The sequence below is a fragment of the Bombyx mori genome, chromosome 4 (assembly GCF_030269925.1).
Source record: "Bombyx mori chromosome 4, ASM3026992v2".
Lineage (NCBI taxonomy): Eukaryota > Metazoa > Arthropoda > Insecta > Lepidoptera > Bombycidae > Bombyx > Bombyx mori.
Genome location: NC_085110.1, coordinates 8118711 through 8145028, shown reverse-complemented (window position 1 = coordinate 8145028; position 26318 = coordinate 8118711). Strand labels below are relative to the sequence as shown.

At 39.7% G+C, this 26318-nt stretch overlaps 1 protein-coding gene and 3 long non-coding RNA genes across 6 annotated transcripts in view; 3 read left to right on the top strand and 1 right to left on the bottom strand.

Moving 5' to 3' along the window:
- The window catches only part of LOC134198762 (uncharacterized), a 31980-nt gene extending 7526 nt beyond the window's left edge, over positions 1-24454 (top strand). Inside the window, exon 2 of the long non-coding RNA XR_009972945.1 lies at positions 24004-24454. This is a non-coding gene — a long non-coding RNA (uncharacterized LOC134198762). The remainder of the gene's footprint in view (positions 1-24003) is intronic.
- LOC101739037 (sodium/hydrogen exchanger 9B2) overlaps positions 1-26318 on the bottom strand; it is a 75129-nt gene that overhangs the window by 26997 nt on the left and 21814 nt on the right. For both annotated transcript variants that reach the window (XM_012692960.4, XM_062668192.1), the window contains exon 2: positions 12002-12249. In XM_012692960.4, the coding sequence (XP_012548414.1) occupies positions 12002-12249 (248 nt within the window). The remainder of the gene's footprint in view (positions 1-12001; positions 12250-26318) is intronic.
- On the top strand, positions 7328-9648 carry LOC119631226 (uncharacterized). The gene is made up of 2 exons (XR_005246618.2): positions 7328-8460; positions 8828-9648. It is a non-coding gene; the product is annotated as an uncharacterized LOC119631226 (long non-coding RNA).
- Positions 10960-17605, top strand: LOC110385725 (uncharacterized). Of its 2 annotated transcripts, none has more exons than XR_002430980.3 (2): positions 10960-11766; positions 16512-17605. It is a non-coding gene; the product is annotated as an uncharacterized LOC110385725 (long non-coding RNA). The 2 variants fall into 2 exon arrangements; XR_009972942.1 differs by having other exon boundaries at positions 10960-11775.

Here is a 26318-nt window from a genome sequence, read left to right as displayed (position 1 = left end):
CATTTTGGACGCCAACTTGGCTTTGCCTTCCAAATGACTCCGAAACTGGACATCGCTCGAAATGTCGACCCCAAGTATCCCAATACTCTCGGAAGGTTGCAGGGATACTCCTTGGAATTGCGGCGCCATGACAAAGGGGTCCTTCTTCGCAGTGAACGCGCAAACTTGTGTCTTTAACGGGTTGAATTGAACCAAGTTCAATTCACCCCATTTGGAGACACGCCCCAGAGAGTTCTCCACTTCAGACACAAGCTTTGATCGTCTCTCTTGCACCACGCTCCGAGAGAGACTCTGATGGCCGATATATCGCGCATCCCCCGTGCTGTCATCCGCATAGCAATGCATGCCATCAATAGACAGCATGTCATTGATATACAGGATGAAAAGCGTGGGGGAGAGCACCGAACCTTGTGGAACGCCAGCGTTAATGGTCATGGTATCAGAACAGTCACCGTCTACAACGACCGTGATGCTCCGCCCATCCAAAAAGCTAGCGATCCACTTGCAGAGACCCTCGGGGATTCCGTAAGATGGTAGCTTCGACAGAAGTGCCCTATGCCAGACCCTGTCGAAGGCCTTCGCAATATCAAGGCTCACAGCAAGAGCCTCGCCCTTGCTCTCCAAGGCTTCAGCCCACCTGTGAGTAAGGTATACAAGAAGATCGCCAGCTGAGCGACCGTGACGGAAACCGTACTGTCGGTCACTGATCAGCTGGCGATCCTCCAGATACTTCAGGAGTTGTATATTAATTATTCGCTCCATCACCTTGGAAAGCAAGGAAGTTATCGCGATAGGCCTGTAGCTCGATGGGTCCGACCGGTCACCCTTCTTGGGGATAGGGTGGACGTGGGCAGTCTTCCATGAAGACGGAACCCTGTTAGCGCAATAAGAGAGGCGATACAAACGCGTTAGCGCAGGCGTCAGCTCAGGGGCGCACGTTTTCAGAACCACTGCAGGGATGCCGTCTGGCCCGCTCGACTTATGGACGTCCAGGAGTCGGAGTTCCCGCCTGACTGCACACTGTGTAAAGCAGATCTCCGGCAGGGAACTATCACACCGGAGGATGTTCGGTGGTGTGGCACCCCCGTCGTCCACAGTCGAGTTCGAGGCGAAGAGTTTGACCAGAAGGTCAGCCTTCTCTTTCGCACTATGGGCCAGACTGTCATCGGACTTGCGTAGTGGTGGGAGACTAGACCTGCAAAAGTTACCTTCTGCAGCTTTGGCGAGCGACCAAAAAGCACGGCTCCCAGAGGGATAGCTCTTCAGTCGCTCGCCAATTCTAGCAACGTGCTCCGATTTCGCCCTGGCAATAACCTTCTTGTAGGACCTGGAAGCGGCGTTATATTTCCGCCTTTCCTCTGAGATGTTAGGATCCCGACGTCTCCTAGCATCATCCCATGCAACGTATGCGGACCGCTTGAGGTGTGCAGCATCCCTGCTGGCATTGTTATACCAGGGTCTGCTGCGACCCCCAACGGGCACTTCAGAGGAGGGAATAAACAATTCCATCCCCTGGAGCACCACGTCTTTAAGACGGTCCGCACAGACGTCAGGATCAGCAGAGGAAAAGCAGAACCGCCCCCATGGGTAGGATGCGTAAAACTCACGCAATCCATCCCAATCTGCTGACAAATACTGCCAAACTCTTCGATACCTGGTCGTCGTTCGACGACTAGGACGAGAGAGTGGTGTGGCAGCACGGATAAGGCAGTGATCAGACGATCCAAGTGGAGCGTCGACCACCACACTGTATCCGGCTGGATCAGTGGTCAGCAGAAGGTCCAACAGAGAAGGCTCGTGCCCCTCAATATCTGGGACACGGGTGGGCTGTGTCACCAGCTGGGAGAGGCCGTAGGCCAAGGCGAAATCGTAGGCAGTCCGACCCGGGAGGTCAGTGGTTCTGGACCCCAACCACTCTTGGTGATGAGCGTTAAAGTCTCCAAGAACCACCACCTCCGCAGATGGGTACTGCTCAAGCACGCGGTTAGTCCCCTCTTGCACATGCTCTATCAGAGCTGAACCTGCATCACTGCTGTGGGACCTGTACAGGCACGCGTAGACTCGGGTACAGCCCCCGTGATCTACGCGCAGCCACAAGAGGGACAGGTCCCGTTGTTCGAGACTTCGTAGACGGCGACAACAGACATCAGCCCGGACGAATACACACACCCCGGCTTTACGCAGGAAGTTGTGCTCCAATACGTAGCCGGGGTATTCAAGGTACGAAGTATCATCCGGAGCAGATATCTGCGTCTCCGTCAGAAAAAGAAGGGCAGGCTGCGCCGTCTCAAGATGGTGGTGTACGGCGTCGAGGTTGCTATGTAGACCCCTTACATTGCTGAAATCCACATTAAATGTGGAATGGGGAGTCGCCGACAAAACCCTTTTCCTTTTTCGAACTTTCATTTTTTTTTATTTGGAGAGTGGGATTGGGCGGGGTAGGATGTTCGAGGCGAAATCGTGACAATACCTGAATAAAGCACGGAGCACAGTATGTGCTCGACCACGGGTTGCGTGAGCGACCGACGCAGGGCATGGAAGGGCCCCCAGTCCACCCTGCGTGCGATCGCCGGGATCCACTCCGGTCTCCGACTCCGGCACGACGACCGCACGACAGGATTTTACACCGGTTGGCGGGACAGCTTCCCGGGGCGGAGTTTAGTAGTGACACCCGGGTTCAGGTCCCCAACTGACCGGCGGGCGGCGGCGAACACCGTTTCACTGGGTCTCCCTATACCCCCGTCAAACAATCACGTCCCGCGAGCTCACACGCACGTCTGCTCCGCATGTTCCAGGTATCGCCAAGATTCACCCCCAACAAGGAAGAGGAAAGGGTAGGAATAACACTGGCTCTCCAACCCACACGCCGGAACACAGCTAGGCTATTTGGCGGCGGACTCTAGTTGGAGGGTGGTCGCCAGCCAGTCGGACAAGTCCTACCACCGATTATGTATTCGGCTCCCGTTTTGCACCACCCAGGGGTTACTTGTAGGGAATCGCGGGTTAAACCTACGGAAGCGGGAAGCAATCAACCCCCATAAATTATGGAACATAATGAATGTGTTCAAACATTTTCAAGCGGTCACTTTTAATTAAACATTATAATTTAAAAAAGGGGAGACGGTTTTAATTTTTACGGAACCAAAATGCTTTAGTACACAGCGATAACGTAATAGGCGCGAATTTATTGAGAAAATATTTTTATATAAATTATTATTTAAATATGTAATATTCTAAGAAGCTCTTTTTTTGGGACGGGAGGATCGCCTTTTCCTCGACTATAGATTCAGCGAAGCACTGCTCTTACTAGGGCTAGTTTTAGCAAATTCTCTTAAGCTGAGCCTCGTGAGCTCGCCTGCACATTCGATGAAGCCAGCATCGGGCCCTCGAGGTTACTAGCAGCAGAAAAACGTATTGCGGAATACTAATAATTGTTATACAATATGTGGGAAATCCATCCAATCCATAATAAAAAGTTGTATATTTTCATGCTGCTAAACGACGAGCAAGAGGCTTAAAGATAACAGTTACCCTTGTCATTAAATATTTTAATTAAATAGGTACTATAAACGAAGGAATCCATGAAAGAAAACGGAATATAGATGATGCTCCGAATATAGTGAACAAAATCTATTCAATTAATTCACTTTGTCAAAAATAACGTTGGTCAAAATTCAAAGCTTACTGTTAATAAGGTGTATATGTGTAATGGTTCATATTTTTTGGAGCATGTTATTTTTACGAAACGATGAAATAAAAAAATATTAAATTCATGTAAGATTAAATGGTGTTTCTAATCTATATATTATACCTTTTTTTTTTTTGGTCAGGAGGAAATCGCCGGACTTCCGCCCTCCACTGGGGATGGAGGGCGGAGCATGTCAGAGTCGAACTGACTAAAACCTCCTGTCGCTCAACAACCAACGTCCAAACCTCGCATGAGACAGAACTCATGACAAGGCAAAGGGGAGAAAGTGAAGCGTTTAGTGCGGAGCACTCCCATCACCCTCCCCCTCGGGACGCCGGGCCAGCGATCGTCGGCGCCACGACCACCAGCCCTCTCGGTCGGCAGGCTATCCGAAGCCCGCCTAGATGGCGCCGGTTAGAGAGAGCTATCCTACGGAATACCCCGCTGGACCAGAACCAGCGTGGGTCGAGGATAGCCGGCCTTCCATCACTCGGATGCTCTTGCGTAAAACGCGTGCAGAGCAGCTTGCACGTCGTCTTCTTAGGCCTCCCTCGCCGGTCCCCAGACCGACATGTGAGGGGGACCCGAAACACTTAGAGGGCCAGGGCTTGGGCGACATCCGCCTCCCTGGCTCCCGCTCGACGGCGGCGGGATTGTGCGTCTCTCATACGCCCCGCCGCCTCCTTCTGCGAGATGGTGCACTCGCAGAAGTCGAGCATCGCCTTCCACGACTCGTCGTCGCCGAGCATCGATGCCACAACACTCGGCAACGACAAGTCGTTTTCTATTTTTGCGACGAGGATACGGCGCCACCCCTACCATGCGGCGCAAGCGACGAGCGTATGCTCTGCCGTGTCCAAGTCGCAACCACAATGGTGGCTCTCTGCCGTCGGCTCGGCTGTGATCCGGTGCAGGAACTCACCGAAACAACCATGCCCAGTGAGCACCTGCGTGAGCCGGAAAGTGAGGCGTCCTCTGTCACGGTTCACCCGATCCACAAGAACCGGGCGAATCGCCTCGACGGTCCTACGACCAGCCGAAGGATCAGCCAGCCGTCTGGACCATGACTCCAGCACGGACCGCCGAGATTGGGCCCTCCGATATATTATACCTAGCCCACTTTCATTTTACAAGACGGGGTCACAATGGTCACATACATAATATACAAGTTACTACACTTATTAGGGTTGCGTTATTGGCGTTAATAAGCGGCCATTTTGCATCTTTAGTCTGACCATATCAGTGGAGTACAGTGCACGGGTCGTTTTTTACACAAAGAAAATATTTTCATTTTAATTGATCTAATTTAGAGTGAATATGAAAATATAGATAAAAAGTAACTGCTTGGGTAACTAATTTTGTGTTTTACTAGCGATATTACTTATTGATATGTTCTGAATAAAATTACTCTAACGGTCAGTTCGTTTTTTTTGTTTACTATTTTAAAAAGTATTAGATATGGAGGCATGTCTCTTGGGCACGATGTCGTCAAGTCGTCAAAATAAAGTAGGGTGAGCTGTGGGCAGACGGTGACTGTTGAGGTATATTTTAATGCAGTTGGTACTTGCATGCCTCCCATGTAATATTTCCTCGACAGAGAATGAAGCAAGGGCTATTGAATCAAGCTCCAGGGACGACCCGATAAGGGCACTATCACCCACACAGTCGCCCTGGAGCACTATGGAGTTTTGTTAAGTTTTATATTTTTTTAATTTGATTATTTATCTGACCAAATTATAGACCAAATGCTAGTTTAATAATTAACCTAAGTGTTCTAGTTAATTTTCATTACAAAAACTGTCTTGATTGTAATTTTATTCTTTATTTCCCTTAACTTCACCTTTATGCCCTCTCTTTCCCTACTTATTATTAAGTTAAAGTTTTCATACCTCGGCTTTATAGATATTGTTACTTTAGTATGACGCAGTTTTTCAACAATGTTATTGCACAAAAAATGTGATAAGGCGCATGCAGAGAATTTGAGGTCGTTTTACTTTTATGTTAGAAATATATATGAAAAGGTACAATAGAGAAGGTACCGAAAAATGTGTAAGAATTTTCATAGACAAACAGCAAATATAATAAAGTTGAACAAGAGAACATATTTGAAATTAATCTGGTATACATAATTGTATTATAATTTTTATCACTAGAATACAGTAATTTTGTATGAAACGGAATATGTAGTTCTAAAAACTTATAGGATCAGGAACCGACCGCATTTTAACATCTGACACTTTCTTCGATTATCAAGATTTTTGTCAAATGTAGTTAGCAGAAAACGTAAAACGGAAGAAATTTCATGTTATTTTGAAGAAAATAAGTAGGTAATAAAATTTTATAATAATGTAACGACTAAAAAATATAAATACCAATCTAATTACAGAGATCATGAATTCATTATGAGTCAAGTAACAGACTCTTAAATAGTGGGTACGGGTACCTATAAATAAACAATAAGTCTTATTTTGGTTATGTCTTGTGATTACATCGTGTTTATCGGATTACGCTTGGTTTGCGTGTACCTGCCTGCCTAGTTGGCATGACCTCTGGCCCTAACAGTGCGTATCGTACAAACGGCCTTACAAAGGTTCTTTGATAATTGGACAATATGCAGTTACCACTTACGTCTCATTTGCCTTTCACAAATCATAGCAATCACGTGAGATGATGTTATACTTCATGTTACTTATGCACAACAGGGCGCTGCGGTAATGAACCTTTGCGGAGTGAAAGGTTGAGTGAAATGTTGATTAACACCACATACCTACGCTTCCATCTTTATATATTTTTTTATATTTAATTCTCAGTGCGTCGATGAAGTCACATGACCTGATACTCCCTTTGACATTGGCGTTGAAGAGATAAGGAACGTAAAAAAACACACTTATTAACATAAAACAATGTAATCGCGTGTGGAATTATGAAATTTTTAACCGTGACGTGTTTTATCGATACTTTGTTAACTGGTATTATTGCGAAATTTTTAACGTCAATATACATACCATTTTGATATATTTTCCCCATAGACACAGCCCACTGAGTTTCTCGCCGGATCTTCTCAGTGGGTCGTGATTCCGACCCGGTCCTGCCCTTGCTAGGGCCAATGTTAACAATTCTCTCAGATTGAGTCCGTGAGCTCACCTACCCGCCGAGAGCAGGAATACCCTTTAGGCTACCGGCGCGGCAAAGGGGTAAGGGGAAAAAAGTACCAAACATCTAACAGTAAATTTATATAAAAGCTTTTTTGTAAGCTGGTGAGTTTCGTTCAGAATCTATACTCTTTTATTTTTTTTAAATACCATTATATAAAAAATAAGAATTACCATGTTATTTAAAAGGTATTTTTTTATATTTAAAGCATATTAAATTTTTTAAATAATGTTTTCCGTTATTTAACCTGTTTAGGTTAATAAACTTCTATAAAGTTTATTGTAACATAAAAATAACAATATCGTGGTATTATTATCAACATATATGGTAACGCCATCTAGTTACAAATATTGCAAAGATGACATACCTATAACTGTTAAGTGTATAATCTATGCCTATAAATAATAATTCTTAGTTGGGATCGCTACTCTGTGACAGTTTAAACCTATTGCCAAAAAGAGACTTTTTGGCGGAAACGCGAGGAGTGAAGTTGTGTAATTTGTTTTATTTTGTCTATTTAGTGTTTCTTCAGGTTTAAATGTGTAATAATGGTGGTTTATTAACTACTTAATATCTGTGAAAGGGCACAAATGTGGGAAAATGAAACAAAGCCGCTGGGCGTAGCTTCTCAGGATCCTCCAAAAAATCCACTGAAAAAATCTTAGTAAATGACCACCATTTTACTGAGATTATATTTCATCCCAAATCATCTCATTTCATTTCATTTAATTTCGTCCCAGTTGATTAATGTCTCAAATTAATCATCTTCATTTCATTTCACTCTATAATATCATTTTTTTTTAAAACCATGAATGACATGACTTAAAGGACTCAGTTACCAGGTCATAAAATCCCTTAAAAAAATTGCCAAAAAGATGTGAAAATTATATCCACAAAACTAAAATTTATGACTCACTGAGTAAAATAATTAGATGTTCTAAACGTTTTCGTTCTTCCAAATTACAACAATTTTATTTATCAAAATGATCTGTATAGTGTGTGTGGGTGTGTAAAATAATCTAGGTCTATGGGTTAAAATCGATAAATTGCCAATCTTTCTTTTAAATAAAATAGAATTGGACTTTATCATTTACATCTAATTCCAAAGGGTATTATTTAATGGTCACGCTTCTCCATCTTGTGCTAGTTACGTAATTTTTTTTTATTGCCCTTGTAGGCAGACGAACACACGGCCCACCTGATGGTGAGTGGTTACCGTTGCCCATGGACTTCAGCAATGCCAGGGGCAGAGCCAAGCCGCTGCCTACCGCTTAATACTCTCCACAAGCCTCGTTTGAAGAAGGACATGTCATAGCGCTCGGGAAACACCGTGGAGGGGAGCTCATTCCATAGCCGTATGGTACGTGGCAAAAAAGATTTCTGGAAACGCACTGTGGATGACCGCAGTGGCTCCAGGTAGTACGGATGAACTCTACTCCGATGGCGGGCGGTGCGATGGTAAAAACGAGATGCCGGTATCATCTCGAACAATTCCTCAGAGCACTCCCCATGGAACATACGGTATAAAATACAGAGAGAACCAAAGTCCCTCCGCAGACCCAGAGGTTCCAAACGATCCGTGAGACTGGGATTATCGACAATCCGAACGGCCCTCCTCTGTAAGTCTACGTCTACTTGATATTTTATTGTATTAAACCATCTTGACTAGTGTGCCAAAATATGCCATAGATGGCAGCGCTTTAAAACTTTGTTAAAATATTTAATTTTATAAGCATAGTGTTAAACTAATTTATTTAGAGTTATTCATCTTAGGTATGTATGCCAATACTAATTTTAATTTAACAAATTATGTAAGTGAACTGTTATAACTTTTATAAAATATACATTCAGCTAAAAAAATATCTGGAATGGATGATTTGTTTCCGGTTCCAAACTTTTTTTTTGTTGTTGTTAAATTGGCACAACTACCGCAACTGTTTTCCATTTTGAGGCAAAGTTTGAGTTACATTTGTTATTTGTGCACAGTGTTAAAAAGAGTTCAAAAGCGGTCGAGATATAACAGAAGATTTGCCTCACTTTGGTAGGCCATCAACGTCTACAACTGAAGTTAACATTGCAAAAGCGAAGGAAATAGTTACTGAAAATCCTCATTCAAATTTCATCATATTTAATCACTTGGGTATGAAACATGTTGCCGCTCAGCTAGTCCCAAAAGGCCAGCATTTTATCCAAAAACTCAATCGCATAAGAGTCGCTGAGGACATGCTAGAACGAGTCAGTTCCGAAGAAACCGTAAAAACCACGTCAAAGTCGATCAAAAATCAAAGACATGTTGACCATTTTCTTTGACTAGCGCGGTGTTGCGCAGTCGGGATTCTTGTCGGAAGGTCAAACGGTATAAATATAAACGTAAAGTATTAACGATATAAAGATATAAAGAATATTATTTGAGTGCTTTGCGATTTCTAAGAGACTAAAGTCGACGAAAAAGGCCAGATATTCGGAAAGAAAATTCTTGATTTTGCACGACGATAATGCGCCTTTGTACAAGGCCGTCATTGTGGACGAATTTTTGACAAAAAACTACAAATACCACCGAAAAAACTGCTTACTAACTAGATATGGCTTCAGCCGACATCTTTCTTTTTCCTATTTATTTCCTATTCATCAAATTACCACTTTGCGGCAAGCGTTTTCTTTCGGTAGAAGACAAAAATGAGATTTGGTGGCGAGAACTGAACGTTTAAAAAATGTTTTGATGATTAGATTATTCGTTGGTGTAAATATATCGTTTCTGAAGGAGCACACTTTGTAAGTGATAAAATAAATTTGGATATTGTGTATTATTGATCTTTCCCGGTACTTTTTTGACAGAGTAGTATGACAAGGTGAATGCCTCCACCCAATTTGATATATTTGAATTTGAGTCTCAATCGTAGAATAAGATACGAGTAAATAGTAAGCAGTAAAATAAACTAAAAGCTATGTTACATTTTGTAAACTAATTTGACATGTTCCAAAGCTAGTTGTTGTGTTTATGTTGTGATATTTGTTAATAGTTAACGGATTCATGGTTAACTATTTAATACCAAGTGGTTTTTAGGGTCGTCTAGCAAACTGTAATAGTGAATGTAAAAATCAAAATACAGTATTTATTCATTATCTAATCATAACTACAGTTACCTACTTCAAGAATTATAACGATTCATCAGAATAAAATATATTTCAATTTCAGTAATTAATTACGATCACTTTTATGTTGAATTGTTTTTCATTTTTAACATCATAATATACTGATATGAATCTTTTCTACTATAATTGCCTTTGAGGACTTAACTGTAAATTGTCTCAGAAAGTGAAGTCCGGAAAAAATACTTGGATAAAATTATTTTCTTAAGCGCCTTCCTTGAACTTGAGCGTAACTTAGTTTAGGGGCAATTCACTTTCGGTATTAATTTTTGTAAGGCGCTCTTAAGTTAAACTAGCTTAGATAGGAAAAACGTGCGATAGTTAATTTAGTCAAATTAAAGCCATCATGAACAGTTTTACGATATGAACAGATTTATGAGATAATTTTATAATTAACGGTAACACACCACCAATTGAAAGAAAATATGCTGCATGACTGGACTAGAACCACATACGGAATTCCGGGACAGCTGCTTAGAGCTGTCCTGGTGAAACTGGAAAGGCCTCAGAACCACCAGTAATTATAATCCTTCAATCATAAAAAAATATACATATATATAAAAAAACTGCTCATAACGCGCTGTGGAACTACTCCACAAACAAATTTCATTTTAGAATGGAAAATACCATCCTTCTTAGGCACCCGAACGAGTTTCTTTCTTTGTCGAACCCAGTTTAAATTCAGGCCCTCACAGGATTCTTTAAAAACTGTGTAATGTATACTTGGCCAACGTCTAAATGTTTAGTTTTTATGAGAAAATAGTGGAAATAATGCGCCGTATACTTTGTGCGAATGAAGATAAATATATTGACGTCTAAGGCAGTGATTACCCTGACCAAGATGTCTACCGGGCCTTTTTCCCTAATACTACATCAAAATTCACACGAATTGTGGTTATAGACTTGAGATTCGAACATTGAAGTATGGTTCTTATCAATGCTTTTTTTTTTTTTTTGGTCAGGTGAAAATCGCCGGACTTCCGCCCTTTTCTGGGGATACTGGGCGGGGTATGTCAGAGTCGAACTGACTAAAACCTCCTGTCGCTCAACAACCAACGTCCAAACCTCGCATGAGACAGAACTCATGACAAGGCAAAGGGGGGAAAGTGAAGCGTTTAGTGTGAAGCACATCTCCCCCATCACCCTCCCCCTCGGGACGCCGGACTGGCGGTCGTCGGCGCCACGACCACCAGCCCTCTCGGTCGGCAGACTGTCCGAAGCCCGCCTAGATGGCGCCGGTTAGAGTGGGTTACCCTACGGAATACCCCGCTGGGCCAGAACCAGCGTGGGTCGAGGATAGCCGGCCTTCCATCACCCGGATGCTCTTGCGTAAAACGCGTGCAGAGCAGTTTGCACGTCGTCTTCTTAGGCCCCCCTCGCCGGTCCCCAGACCGACATGTGAGGGGGATGCTAAGCCTCTCATGATATAAAATAACAAGGATATGAAGGTGACGAATCTTCAAGAGAAAAGTATTAGTGAAATTGATTGTTGAATTTAAAAAAAAAGCAATCATGTTTTCATCTCTATTTAATTCGTTTTGAGTTTCAGCCGAGTGAATTATGAATTTTAAAGTTACAAATTGTTGTAATTTTTTTTTTCAATTATCTTTCAATATCAAACCTACTTTTGACCAAACTATTACACAATAAATGATGACAGATGTTTTAGAGCTCATGTATTAAAACAGATTCGAACTCATACATTTGGAAGCACAACAGCTTTTCCATACAGTACCTGAAGGGTTTTTATGATTTTACTACAAAATTCTTGTCGAGTAAGTTGCGTAAGTTAACATTGTTAACTCTCTATGCTACATATAATTGATACTAAATAAGTAACTATGTAATGTAAGTAGTATATAGAAATAGACTTAATAGACTAAATAGTAATAGATAGTCTAAATAGTAATAGACTCAGGTATGTTTTGTTCTAAACGGTTGTGCAAATTACGAGTATGTGTCTTTTCTAGTTTCTTGTTCACTTCGGTATTTTTTAAAATGAAATCTTACCTCTCTGAGGGCAGGTTTTCGCGATCCTTGCTAGATTCATCGGCCATGATGGAAACTTTTCTTTTTCCGTCCGCACCGGTAGCCAAAGAAGAAGATTGCAAGCTCTGTGTTGGTAGTGTGATTTCTGTCGGTGAAGATACCGACTGCTGCACTTCAAGCCGAGACTGACCACTCGGTTGGTTTTTCAAATCACTCAAATCGAAAGGGTACTCCTTTATAGCTGCCATTCGGACGCTTGTCTTGCGTATCTGGAATGTAAATTAAGTACTAAGAATATTGCGAGAATATGGTGACGTTGCTATGTTACCTAAAGGCTGCTGTGTCGGATACCAGAGTTTAGAGATACCTCAACGCTAATGCGTATTTTATGAAACACGAAGGTGTGTTTTCAGTTACATTGACATATTCTCCCTCTCACACTGTTTTACCATGCAATATTCACACATACAATAAGTAAAAGCTTTTTATTGATTACTTAAAAATCATGAAGTAAATACCGCTATTAATTTTGTTACGCAAAATCGAATTCGAAGTTTCATATTGTTGTGTTTAACGGCTGCCCTACACTCCAGAAATTTTTTGAAAAAAAAAAACCCTTCTGACTTGGAACACGTGACAGAAATAGGCAAGATCCTATCCATGCGACATTACGCCCTAGCACAAATATAATTCTGAGCTCGATTTACATGAATAATTACAAGTTAACTAGGTACTAACATAGAAGAGCTTTGGAAAACTGATCAAAACTGTATACAAAGTCTGCATCCTAACTAAACTATTCAAATAATTACTATTTAAAAATATATATTGAATAACATTAACAAATAACATTTCAATATGAATAGTTTTATCTTAAATTGAGCATGTAATATGTAAATTAAGTTTATTACTTTTTCGTGGCCTTATCCATGATTGTTCATTAAATCTTCACACACAAATGAAATCAATAAACTTTTTGGTGATACAGAAAAACCACAAAATTATAAATATGCGCGCGCGCTTATCGATGTCTCAATGTAAACTGATATATGTATGCTCGGATCGAACTGAAAAATTCAGAGCCAAAGCCTCCACCACCCGAAGCATCATTACCACCAAATACCCAATCAGATTTGCGTATTATCAGACATGAAACAGATAAACATGGGATCTGTTAACTTAACTTTGTGAGCTTAGAAATTGATTAGCATGTTTATATTCGCGGAATTAAGTAAAGCGCTCGTGATTTTGCGAACATTATGTAATTGTGTTAAACTTGTTTTGTTTTTTTGGTCATAATTGTTTTCAAGTCTCATATTTATTACAGCGTAAATGCAAAGAAATCTTGAGACATGTGGTCATTTATAGTGTATTTATTAAAAGCTTTCCTACTCTGTGCGCAAGAATACTTCACAGAGGTAGTAGAGGGGGCTGTTGTATCTAATAGCGTGAGCCTACACTAGGCCTTACTACTAGTTCAACAGAAGTGAGAGTAATTTTAAATTTTCACTCTGATGTTCAGACGATGTAATGTAATTTATTTATTGAAAATTTTGTTACTATTGATAAATTATTTCTATTATACCTATAGCTTTATAAGTTTATTACGGAAGTAAGGGCGTGGGGTTTGATTTTTTGGGGTTTGGTTTGGAGGGGTTTGATTTTCAAACTTTTCAACGTGGGCGTGCTGGACAGTCTTGTGCTCATCATACGGTACTTCTAACTCAACGCGTATTTCCTCCCGCATTAGGAAGAGAAATATGACATTCCCGATCATCCTTCACGGCCAACCTATACCCTACTCTTGGGCAAGAAGTTCAAGTACCTGGGAGTTACCCTGGATACCATGACATTCCGCCCGCATATAAAATCAGTCCGCGACCGTGCCGCGTTTATTCTCGGCAAACTCTACCCCATGATCTTTAAGCGGAGTAAAATGTTCCTTGGGAACAAGGTGACACTTTATAAAACTTGCATAAGGCCTGTCACTACTTACGCAAGTGTAGTGTTCGCTCACGCGGCCCGCACATACATAAGACACCCTCCAATGCCTACAATCCCACTTTTGCAGGTTAGCCGTTGGAACTCCGTGGTTCGTGAGGAACGTTGATTACACGACGACCTGGGCGGCCTCGAATCAATCTGAACACATGAAGACAGCGTCGGAACGGTACTTTGATAAGGCTATGCGTCATGATAATTGCCCTATCGTTGTTGCCGCTGAGTATTCCCCGTATTCTGATCACGCAGTAGCCGTCATCGCCGATAACCTAGACATGTCCTTACAGATCCATCAGATCTAATAACCCTATGCATTAGACTCCTTTAGCTCTAATGCTATGGGTAGTGACCTCGGTAAACCTTCTTGTCAAACTAGGCAAAGAGTTCGACGTGCAACCTAAACTAAGCATCGAACCGCTGAGTTTCTCGCCGGATCTTCTCAGCGGGTCGCAATTCCGATCCGGTAGTAGACTCATTCGCGAGGCAGCTGCTTTTGAGCTGTTAGGTCTTCTTTGGAGGTACTCGGGTGACTGTTAGCAAATCCCACCCCTCCTGGCTGAGCCTGTGCATGCCCACCTGTTCTGGTGAAGCTGGAAAGGCTTTCAGACCACCAATAATCATAAAAAACATTTGAGTATAAAATATATGGTATGATGGAATCAAAATAATAAGTATGTTTTCGAAGAAGAAAAAAGGGGAAATTTTAAACCCAAAATTACAGTAAAACTTTAAAGAAACATTATAAATATATGACGTGTACACGTATAGTTCTGTATTAAACAAAACTTAATTTTTTCTACAACGAGGTAATTGTTAACGCCTTGTTATTACGATAGCATCAAAAGGAAACGTAAATAAATATGCGTAGTATTATTAATTTTTTTCTAAATATTATAAGTAAAAATTTAAAAGCGCAATCATTCGAAATAATTAATCATTTATTTAAATCATAACATTGTTTCTATTTGTACACTCCGAGACACGGATCTACATGAATAATATATGTATGTGTTTCAAATAAAGTGGAGCAGTCGAATGCGATTGTCCACGGTTACTGCTGACGTTCATTAGTTGAGTGTTTATTTGCTTAAGTGGTCTCCTCATAATCACATGACCGCTCACGAGGAGCCGACCACGAGATGCCAATAATGTTTATATGAGTATGCACGCTTGCTGCGGGCACGCGCTCCATCGTAACGCTTATCATTTATAAAGCTACGACAATTAAACTCATTGCTGACTCAATCGAAAAGTGGGGGAGCTCTATATCGCTCTATTGAAAAGTAGAGAATAATGCTCTCTCTGCAATATAAAATTGTGTGGTAAAACTGTATACGTTTTTATGATTTCGAATCAAACTGAATTAATTGTTTTGTGCAAACAATTCAATCGATTGATGAAGTTAGTAATTTTTATAATAAAAGCATTCAATGTTTTGTACACGGAAAATGGTTAGAGCAGGTATAGTTTTAAATTTTCTAAGTTTAGAAGTGGCACATTTGTTTAAATTTATCGAAATAAATATTGATAGACTAGCTGACCCGACAGACTTCGTAGTGCCTCAATCGATAAATAAAAGACCTAAACTTTCGTGTAAAATAAATTTAAAACCAACAAAAGGAATCCGTCCCGTCCGGGACACATCAAAGGGGAAAAAAAATTGTTATTTTTATTTATATTCCGAGCATTTTAATATTTATCTACCTTTTAAACCTTCTCTGAACTTCTACAAATAATTCAAGACCAAAATTAGCCAAATCGGTCCAGTCGTTCTCGTGTTTTAGCGAGACTAACGAACAGCAATTCATTTTTATGTATATATATTGATTGATTGTATTGATTTTTATCGATTTGAAAGCAATTTCTTATGAAACTTAGTTTATCTTTTGGTTGAAGTCATAAAGCGATTGCATCTTGCGACGTAGATATGCATGTCAGTTTTTTGTAACATATCGTGAGTTCTATGTTGCATACATTCAACTTTATCAAAGTAGGCCTTTTGATATTTTTATCTAAACGATTTATTGAACATGTAATGGCTCTAAGGAAAAAACAAAATATCAATATTAAAGTGATAGAGATCGATTTTTGAAAGTTTTTATACCCGCCTGTGGCCGTGACCCGGAGGCATTTTTGTTTTCCCCAGGACAGGTAGGTGAGCACGGGATCAGCCAGGAGGGGTGGAATTTGCTAACAACTGTTCGAGCGCCTCCGATGGAGACTTTGCGGCTCCAAGACAGCTGCTTCGCGAATGAATTTACTACCGTATTAACTACCGAAAAATAATTTCGTCCGGCTCCGACCGATTTCGACATGTAGAAGGTGCCCTCGTTCTGGTAAAGGGGCGATTTGAGGGATTGTGGTCGTATGACGCGGTACCAGCACTCTCGCACGCAGCATGACAACGGTTCTACGATGCTGCAGTACTACCTAGCTAGCTGGTTCTAGTGCAGTGAGATATTATGAGCCACAGCTTCGTGCGAGTCCATTGATCCGCACAGTACTTAATTTTTATTGTGTTACCTTACAGTGAACAACACGAGTAAAGCATGTTTTTTAAACCGGCTGTAAAGAATTTGAAGAATGCACTTAATTGACAGTTAAATGTTAAAAAAAGACTGAAGCAACAAAATAAAACTGGTCACAATACCAAACGCTGGCCAAATTTGCATTCATGTCAAAATCGCTGTGTTGGATTGCAAAGAACGACATTTTACGGATGAGATGATCAAGAAAAGACAGTGGTTGTTTTGTTGGTTATGTTCATAATTTTCATGTCAAATGTTCATTTTGTCCACGAGAGTGCTTAATTTCCATAATATTAATTTATGTATATCTATTGTTATATACATATCTATAATATGTAACAACTACTTAAATGAAATAGCGGGAGTACACAAGATACTATATTCGGACTAATATTTCAATTAGAATATGTTATTATTTTATGAAAGAAGAATTTTGATTAGCTAAGCTTTTTAGGATACTTTGAGTACGTAAATAAATAAAAATTCAGACGTGTCGTCGAAGATACTACTGCATTGCAGTAGCGGTCACTATCCTTGAGAGTTCGACGAGCGATCTACCCCAAAGATAGACACAGTCCACTAATTCAAATTATCTTAGGTTAAGCCCGTGAGCTCACCTACCCGTCCGGTCGCAGCTGGAATATCCCATTAGGCTTCCAGCGAACAAGTAGAGGAAAAAATTGCTGTCATGATTCTGCTATCTATTTGGCTATGTTAATAAAATCAACATAATGATATGAGTAAACTAAATTTTCAAAAGTGATAAAGATAAAATTGTGGTATAATTTCACACTATTAAAAAACCTTTTAGGGCCTAATGTAAGTCACTGTAGAACGTTAATTCGTGAATAATGTCACAAAAAGAACACTGGGAATGTCTTGTGGAAAAGTATGAAATATGAAAAAAATTCGATGATCATAAATATTTTAACGATCATAAATCTTTTACAGTCTAGTACAGTCTAATTAGTAAGATTTTGAAATAAAATAAATACTATCGTCCGTCCTAAAGCTGTAAAATATTCGAATTATCGAATCATAATTGTTCGTAATTAATACACAATACTTAATAAAATAAAGTCTGGTTCGAGATTAAGTCGTAAATTTATTTTAACTCATACCAACTCTTGTAAAAACCCAGATATTATCAATTTTAAGCAACTTTATATAGATTCGTGTTTGTTTTTTGATAAATAAATCTCCTGGTTTCAATCATAGATGTCATTGTGGATTGTGTGTCGATTGGATTATCTATTTATTAATACGTGATGCAAAAACTTTGTACCCCTTTTTACGAAAATTGCGCGGACGGAGGAGAATGAAATTTCTCACACTTAGGCCTAGGCCGCACTACGGTTTTTTCCCGGGAGCGGTTAACCGCTGTAACCGCGAAACCGCTTAATACGCACACACTACAATTATTAACGGTGAATTCGCCCGCGATTTTCACAGTTTGAAAATGGGTAAATTTCAAAAGAACAGTAGCAGTGTGGCTCTGGTACTAAGAAATAGATAAAAAGAGAACGAAAATTTTACAAATGTTGGGTCTATCCACTTACTAGCCATAGATTTGAGAAAAGTTTCTTTCATAAGAAACATCGAAATTTAAGAAAACCCCTAGAGCAATTTTTCAATTACTATCGGATGTCAGTAGCCAGTTTCATGGAAACAAAGTTTCGCAAATGTATTTGACATTTCAAAAAAAACACCCGCGGTTACGCATAGTGCGTGCACGGATATTTAGTTCTATTACAAACAAATTTTCTCGCGGTTTTTTTCCGCGACAATTTTGTAACATTTCGCGGTTTTAAAATCAGTCGCGGGAAAAAAACCGCAAGTGCGGCCGCTTGTATTCGTTTTCGTGTTTCATAAACTCACACGGTTATTAACCGCTGCGGTTTCACCGTAGTGCGGCCTAGGCCTTATAGAGAATACAGTGAAGGAGTGCAGAATGCAATTTTTTTTTAATTAATTATCTATTCATAATACATTAAATCAATAAAAATAACATTACACACCCTATCATCTATTTGACTCTTTTCTTCGAGAGTAAAGTTTTTCAGTTTTTAGGAAAGTTTAGTTCTTGAACGTAAGGAACATTCAAGAATTTAGCTTCTATAAAAAATGTATCACTGTAGCGCGTAAAATGCATTATTGTAGCGTTATAGCTTGCTACGTAGATAAAACTTATATATACCACACATTAAACAAGAAAAGGATGGCAAACGTGTAAGTATTGTATGATACTATTGTTTTTTGAAGAGCCCACAATATAATACAATATTACGCGTAGGCTCCATCGGTATTTATCCACTAGCTTAGCTTAGCAAGCGAGTTTCACTATGGGCTTAGTTTCATTGGGTTTATTCTCACGAGGTCGCATTGTCAAAATAATTATTAGTTGTGGAAACAAAATAGATAAATATCGCTTATATCACATAACAGTGCTAATATCTTTTAGACGTACGGAGACATTGAGTGAATATTAACAGGTATATTTCATTCTGTTGACAATATAATCAGTGTACCATAACTTGTTAGTCACGATCGATCTTTGATTATCATAACCTAGAGGCTGCTATATCTAGTGAACAGCAACAAGTACATAAACATTGTACAACAACAACAAGTACATTGAAGTCGTTGTGGCCTAAAGAATAAGACGTCCGGTGCATTCGTATCTAGCGATGCCCCGGTGTTCGAATCCCGCGGGCGGGTATCAATTTTTGTAATGAGATACATACATAACAAATGTTCCCGATCGACTTCCACGGTGAAGGAATAACATAGTGTAATAGTGTAATAAAAATCAAACCCGAAAAATTATAATTTGCGTAATCACTGGTGGTGGGAGCTCATGTGAGTCCGCACGGGTAGGTACAACCATCCCGAGTATTTCCGCCATGAAGCAGTAATGCATTTCAGCTTAAAGAGTGGGGCAGCCGTAGAAACTTGAGACCTTAGAACTTATATCTCAAGATGGGTTTTTTTTTATTGCTTAGATGAGTGGACGAGCTCACAGCCCACCTGGTGCTAAGTGGTTACTGGAGCCCGTAGACATTCACAACGTAAATGCGCCACCCACCTTGAGATATAAGTTCTAAGGTCTCAAGTATAGTTACAACGGCTGCCCCACCCTTCAAACCGAAACGCATTACTGCTTCGCGGCAGAAATAGGCAGGGTGGTGGTACCCAGCCGCGCGGACTCACAAAAGGTCCTACCACCAGTAGTAAAGTTGGTAAAAATAAATGGGTGGCCCATTTGGGTTGTATAATATATATTACTCGTAGTCATTTTAAAAAAATAATGTCAAACGCGAGATTGAAGCGTAAACGTACCGAGTCAACTAAATAATTCGCGAAAGCCCTGAGAAATATTGTGGATGAAAACTTTACCTGTTTAAATTTTCTATTTATGGCGGAACAATCAATTACTTATTGATTTTAGAATTTGTATCATCAGACTTTTTATACTTTTGAATGCTGCGATCATAAAGTCGAAGTCCCAATATTATTGTTACTTTATTGTATTGCACATCCCCGGCTGCCTATTTCTGCCGCAAACCATTATTGCGTTCCGGTTTGAAGGCTAGGGCAGCCGTTGTACTATAGAACTAAGATTAAAACCTCATGTCTCAAGGTGGCTGACGGTTGATATCTTTGTACTCCGTTAACTACTAAACACCCGGTGACCCGTGAGCTCGTTCACATAGGCAATAAAAAAAACAAATTAAAGATGTAGGAAACGATAATTTTTTACCTACTGAATGAACCACGGCCAATAACAATTTTTTTACTAAGCTATTCATCTATGAGAAGTAGATAATAGCAGGACATGCGTTGTTACGGGGGGGATTGAGACGTTAGGAATTTGCGCTGGAGCAACGGGACGCCGACCGGTAGGTCTACGGTACGATGTTGTAGTAATTGCTCTATCTAAGTCGACGACAGGTAGATGAAGGCGTAAGTTCAGGAATTGTGGATGGAGGTTGTGACATTCTCGTAAAGATAATAATTATTAACAAATTTTGATAATCTTTTACTAGCCGGTAGCCACATTGCAGTGAGCTATGGATATAATAAAATTAAGACAGAGCGGAAGTACGTATTGTCTATCATTAGACCCTAAATATAGGTAGTATTAAAAAGAATATGTATTTCATATTATATTGTCTATTCTACTTTAACTTACGAAAAAATTAAACAAATAAAGTTTTCCAGTGAATACTCGTGTTGCAAATACTTGATAAATACCTTGCATTTAGCAACAGCTTAATAAGCATCTTAGATGTTAATAACTAGTAATATTTGTTCAGTTATTTGTATTTAATTGATACTAATGAAACATTTGTTGAGTTCCGATACTATGTTAATGATTCACGTATAGTAATAAAGGAGAAGAGTAAAAAATGTTCAACATAAATTAATGTATTTTTTCTTATTTATCAAAATTTTTTTAAGCCTCATACATAAAAAAATCTAGTTACACGTATCATTAGTTTTTCATCAAGACGCTTTGATTTGAAAATTATTAGCAGTTTATAATATCGAAAATATTTAATCGGTTTAATAATAATTTAAAGACAGCTCCACTATAATCGTTATTATTTTGCACTGTTTAGAGGCCTGTAAAAAAAATAAAAAGAATTAACATGACAAATGTTGTCAACTTTATTTTTACAATTAATTAATTATCAAGCTTTATTTTATTTTTAGTTCTCTTAATATAAACTAATGTATGAAAAGAATAATGATATTCTATTTTTTAGAATTATACTTTTTAAGTATATATGTAAATTGATACACAATCACTATCTAATTTAATTTACAACATATACACGGTATTTAATCGTTTATGCAGACAACTGCAGTTCACACATGTAAATGGCTGTCGTCGGCTATGCTAATAAGAAAGTCACGTTAGCATTTGCTGCTGTATCTGCGCCATGGGTTAAGCTTATTGGAGGACAGTGACGATCAATCTGTTTAGTTTTTTAAGATGCTCTTGAAAAAGTTGATGTCGATCCTAAGCTCTTATGATGTTATTTCAACGACCACAACTACTTGCAACATTAATAATACTATTATTTATCAGGTGCTCGCAACGATTTTCGGTATATATGGATATCGGAAACTCATTATATCAGAGTAATGTATGTGGATGTAAATTATCACTGTAATAAATAACGGTTACAGTTTTTTTTTTGTCAGGAGGAAATCACCGGACTTCCGTCCTCCACTGGGGATGGAGGGCGGGGCATGTCGGAGTTGAACCGAGTTAAACCTAATGTCGCTCAACAACCAGCATCCAAACCTCGCATGAGACAGAACTCATGAAAAGGCAAAGGGGGAAAGTGAAGCGTTTAGTGCGGAGCACATCTCTCCCATCATCCTCCCCTCGGGACGCCGGACTGGCGGTTGTCAGCGCCACGACCACCAGCCCTCTCGGTCGGCAGGCAATTCGAAGCCCGCCTAGATGGCGCCGGTTAGAATGGTGTATCCTACGGAATACCCCGCTGGGTCAGAACCAGGGTGGGTTGAGAATAGCCGGCCTTCCATCACCCGGATGCTCTTGCATAAAATGCGTGCAGAGCAGCTTGCACGTTGTCTTCTTAGGCCCCCTTTGCCGGTCCCTAGGCCGACATGTGAGGGAGACCCGAAGCAATTAGAGAGCCAGGGCTTGGGCGAAATCCGCCTCCCTGGCCCCGCTCGACGGCGGCGGGCCTGCGCGACTGTTAAAGCTTACTTCGTACATGCAACATAATAATATGCTACAGTTAAGTTCGTTTATATGCTTAATCTTTAAATACCATTTATTGAAACTAGCTTTCGCCTAATGAAAGAAATTCGACTATAATTACTGACACCTTAAAGTCATTTTATCCATTAAATTTTGTCTTTCGCTTTGTTGTTATTTCAAAATTGAAACTATTTCCAATTTTTTTTTAATGATAAAAAATTCGGTAACTATTACGTTTTTAAGCGAGCGTGGCCTAAATGATACGCCTGATGTACTCATTACAATATTATAATTAAATATATACATATATTGTGTACACGAATGACTTCCACGATGAAGGAATAACATCGTGTAATAAAAATCAAACCCTAAAAGATTATAATTTGCGTTGTTACTAGGCATAGATAGATCTAAAGCCGCTGGGTGGGTGGCGACATTCACGTTGTGACGTCTATAGATCCGGGTAACAACTTAACACCTGGTGGCTTGTTCGTCCCTTTACACAATAAACTAAAAAAAAAAAGCAACTAAACAAAAAGAATTGATCGACAAACAAAGGAGAAAATGACCTACCTCTTTTGGATTTTGTAAAGAAATATCTGATTTTACTTTGCGTTTTTTCTTTTGCTCTATTTTTCATTTTTGACTTGTAAAGGTGAGAAAAATATAATACTGTTATTGATAGAAAAGAGGTATTGATAGATGCCTTTTTTCTTTACATATTTATATATACGGCCGTCTGGTGTAGTGGTAAGTGACATGGTCACTACACAAGGGGGTCGCGGATTCGAATCCCGCCAAGGGAAGATATTTGTATGATAAATATAAATGTCTTTTCCAGGGTTATGGATGTATATTAAATATGTGTATGTGTATAATAAAAATCTTACATTTATTTCCGTTATCTGGTACCTGTAACACAAGTTCTTTACGAACTTATCACGGGACCAGTTAACGTGGCGTGACTGTTAGTAAATATTTATTTATTTATTATTTATTGATAATGTGTTTCTCGAAAACCTACTCAACCTATTATGTTCGATTGCTTCATTAGTTCCGTGGCTACTGCCCTTGACTGTTGTTCTACGTGATCCCGGATCAATTTCCGGTCATATCTTGTTCTCTATGAAGATATTTCGTATTCAGGGTCTAGGTTTTTTTTTATTTTTTATTGCTTAGATGGGTGGACGAGCTCACAGCCTACCTGGTGTTAAGTAGTTACTGGAGCCCATAGAAATCCACAGCGTAAATGCGCCACCCACCTTGAAATATAAGTTCTAAGTTCTCAAGTATAGTTATAACGGCTCCTCCACCCTTCAAACCGAAACGCATTACTGCTTCACGGCAGAAATAGCCCGTGAGTCTCTTGTGAGGGGGTACCACCCGCGCGGACTCACAAGAGGTTCCACCACCAGTAATTACGCAAATTATAATTTTGCGAGTTTTGTTTTTATTACACGATGTTATTCCTTCACCGTGGAAATCAATCGTGAACATTTGTGGAGTACGTATTTCATTAGATATAGGTATTGGTACCCGCCTGAGATTCGAACAACGGTGCATCGCTCAACACGAATGCACCGGACGTCTTATCCGAAAGGCCACGACGACTAAAATGCTCTATCCGATAGGTTATATGCTCTGTCTGATAGGTTTGTGATCGTCTTGCAATTGTATTTATATGCCCATGATATCGGAGAAAATAGTATATATCTAATAGCTTGATGGCGTTAAAAGTATTTATTTTGTTCTAGTTTGTAAGGAGCGATCGCCGGCGGTCCTTTCTGGCTTCACAAGGATGAGTCACATTAACACCGACACGATGGGTCACGTTAATAATCATTTTACGTTAAGACTCCGATGGTTAGAGTTTGGTTTAGCTTGCTGCCTAAAAAACGAAGCTAAAAGATGGGACTCCAGAAGGAGGACATCGTTTTTAAAACTTTTGCCTTCACTCATTTTATTTACATTCCTCAGTTTTGTCTGGAGAGTCAGCCGTAATTTTCTTGCATCTTTTTGTGGCGGCTTTAAATAATACTAGATGATGACCGAGCTTTGCTCGGCTTTTTTTTTATAACACCATCATGTTGTGTCTTTAAAGCAGTAAAAATAGTATTACTATTCGCCAATAGATGTCGGGAAGAGTCATGAAGTTGATTATTGATTATTGAAAACACGAATAAAACAACATTTTTTGAAAATAAATCGTAGCTAGATCGATTTATCACCCCCGAAATTCCCTGTATACTAAATTTTATGAAAATTGTTGGAGCCGTTTCCGAGATTCAGATTATATATATTTTAATATACAAGAATTGCTCGTTTAAAGGTATAAGATAATACACAAACACATCCTCTAAAGATCTTTAGCATCAAAATATCAACGCAACCGAATTATCTACATAATAATATGTCTGTGACATATGAAACATGACGAAATGATAAGTGTGCTGTTTTTTTTTTATCAATATAGCCGCGATACCCGCCACAGATCTTAAACAATTTTTTACCCGAAATAATGACAATTCATATTACGGCTATCCAACAACACTGTAAATGAGAACCTCATTTAAGATGATTTTATTAATGTTCGCTACAAAACAACCATCATGCGACGACCGAGAGTTTATGACGCAATAAATTGAAATCTTAAAACTGTTCTAGATTAAAGGATACGTCAATTTACGTTATGTATGAAATTAATCTGGGCAACTCAAACTCCTCAACTCCACTAAATAACATTGAATGAATCATCATAATCGGTTGCTCTTGGCAGAGCAGTCGTGGTCATGTGGAATTCTTGCTCATTAAAGCCTTGACAGATGTTTTCCACAGTTTGCGAACCGAGGCCCGGCGCACACACTCGTTAAGTGGGGTTTCAGTAAGGTCTTTCACCTGATCAGTCCAACGCATCTGGATTCGTCCACGAGATCTCTTAATAAATGAATGAATAAACTTGTACAAATAAAACAAACAAATGAAAAATCCATGGGCGACGGTAACCACTTACCATCAGGTAGGCCGTATGCACGCCTGCCTACACGGGCAATATTTTTTTTATGTCAATTTATAATATAAATGAAGGCATACTGGGATAGAAGAGAGAATGAGGATTCAATGATGTTAAGAGGAAGGGATATCATCTAATCAAAATTGAACCAGCAAAAGATTTTTTGGATAATTATTAGTTAATATCACCGTCCTGTCTATATAATATGTAGGCACATACATGAATATTCTGTATTAAAGCGTTGGATATCCGTAATACCAATATAACTGAGGTGCATATGGCATGGTGCATTTCATAATGCAAAGTCTTGGTTTTTTAGTAAGGAACGGATCCCACTTAAACAAAAAAATGTACATCTACATATTTTTAATATCCCACACGCAGATTACCTCCAGTCAACTGCATGATTTGGATTCGAATGATGTTTTGTTTTTCATTCGTTTCTTTTATTTGTAGAAGCTTATTCATTCAATGTTATTTGGTGGAGTTTGAGTTACCCAGATTAATTTCATATATAACGTAATGTTTTTCGAATTTCAAACTAAAGCGAGATTCATATTCCGCCAGTTTAGTAAGAACCGAATGTCTGTTTTTACGAAACAAGACGATTCCGATAGAGGCACCCGTCACGTGCGGACGTGCCCATCGACCACTCGATCGCCTGGTCTTTGTTCGCCCGGCTTTTGTTAGCCCGGCCATTGTTCGCGCGGCCTGTGTTCGTGGTACATCTGCCGACCAAGTGTTTTTCCTGGAAGTTTTTATTTGTTTTGTTTCCTTTCGTTATTTCTGTGTTCGTGGTACATCTGCCGACAAACTGCTTTCCTGGAAGTGTTTAATTGTTTTGTTTCTTTTCGTTATTTCCGTTTTGTTGTGTTTTTTCTTTGTCCTGTAATAATCGCGCCGCATCGCCACCTGTGTTCAATAGAACCGCTCAGGTCCGAGAAGTTGGGGCCTCGCCGCAAGGCGAGTGTTTTCAAGACCCAGGGCCGCCCCACCTGGGCACTCAGCGATCATGGACGCTGTATTCGCGGAATTCCTCCGACTTCGTCATCCACAGCT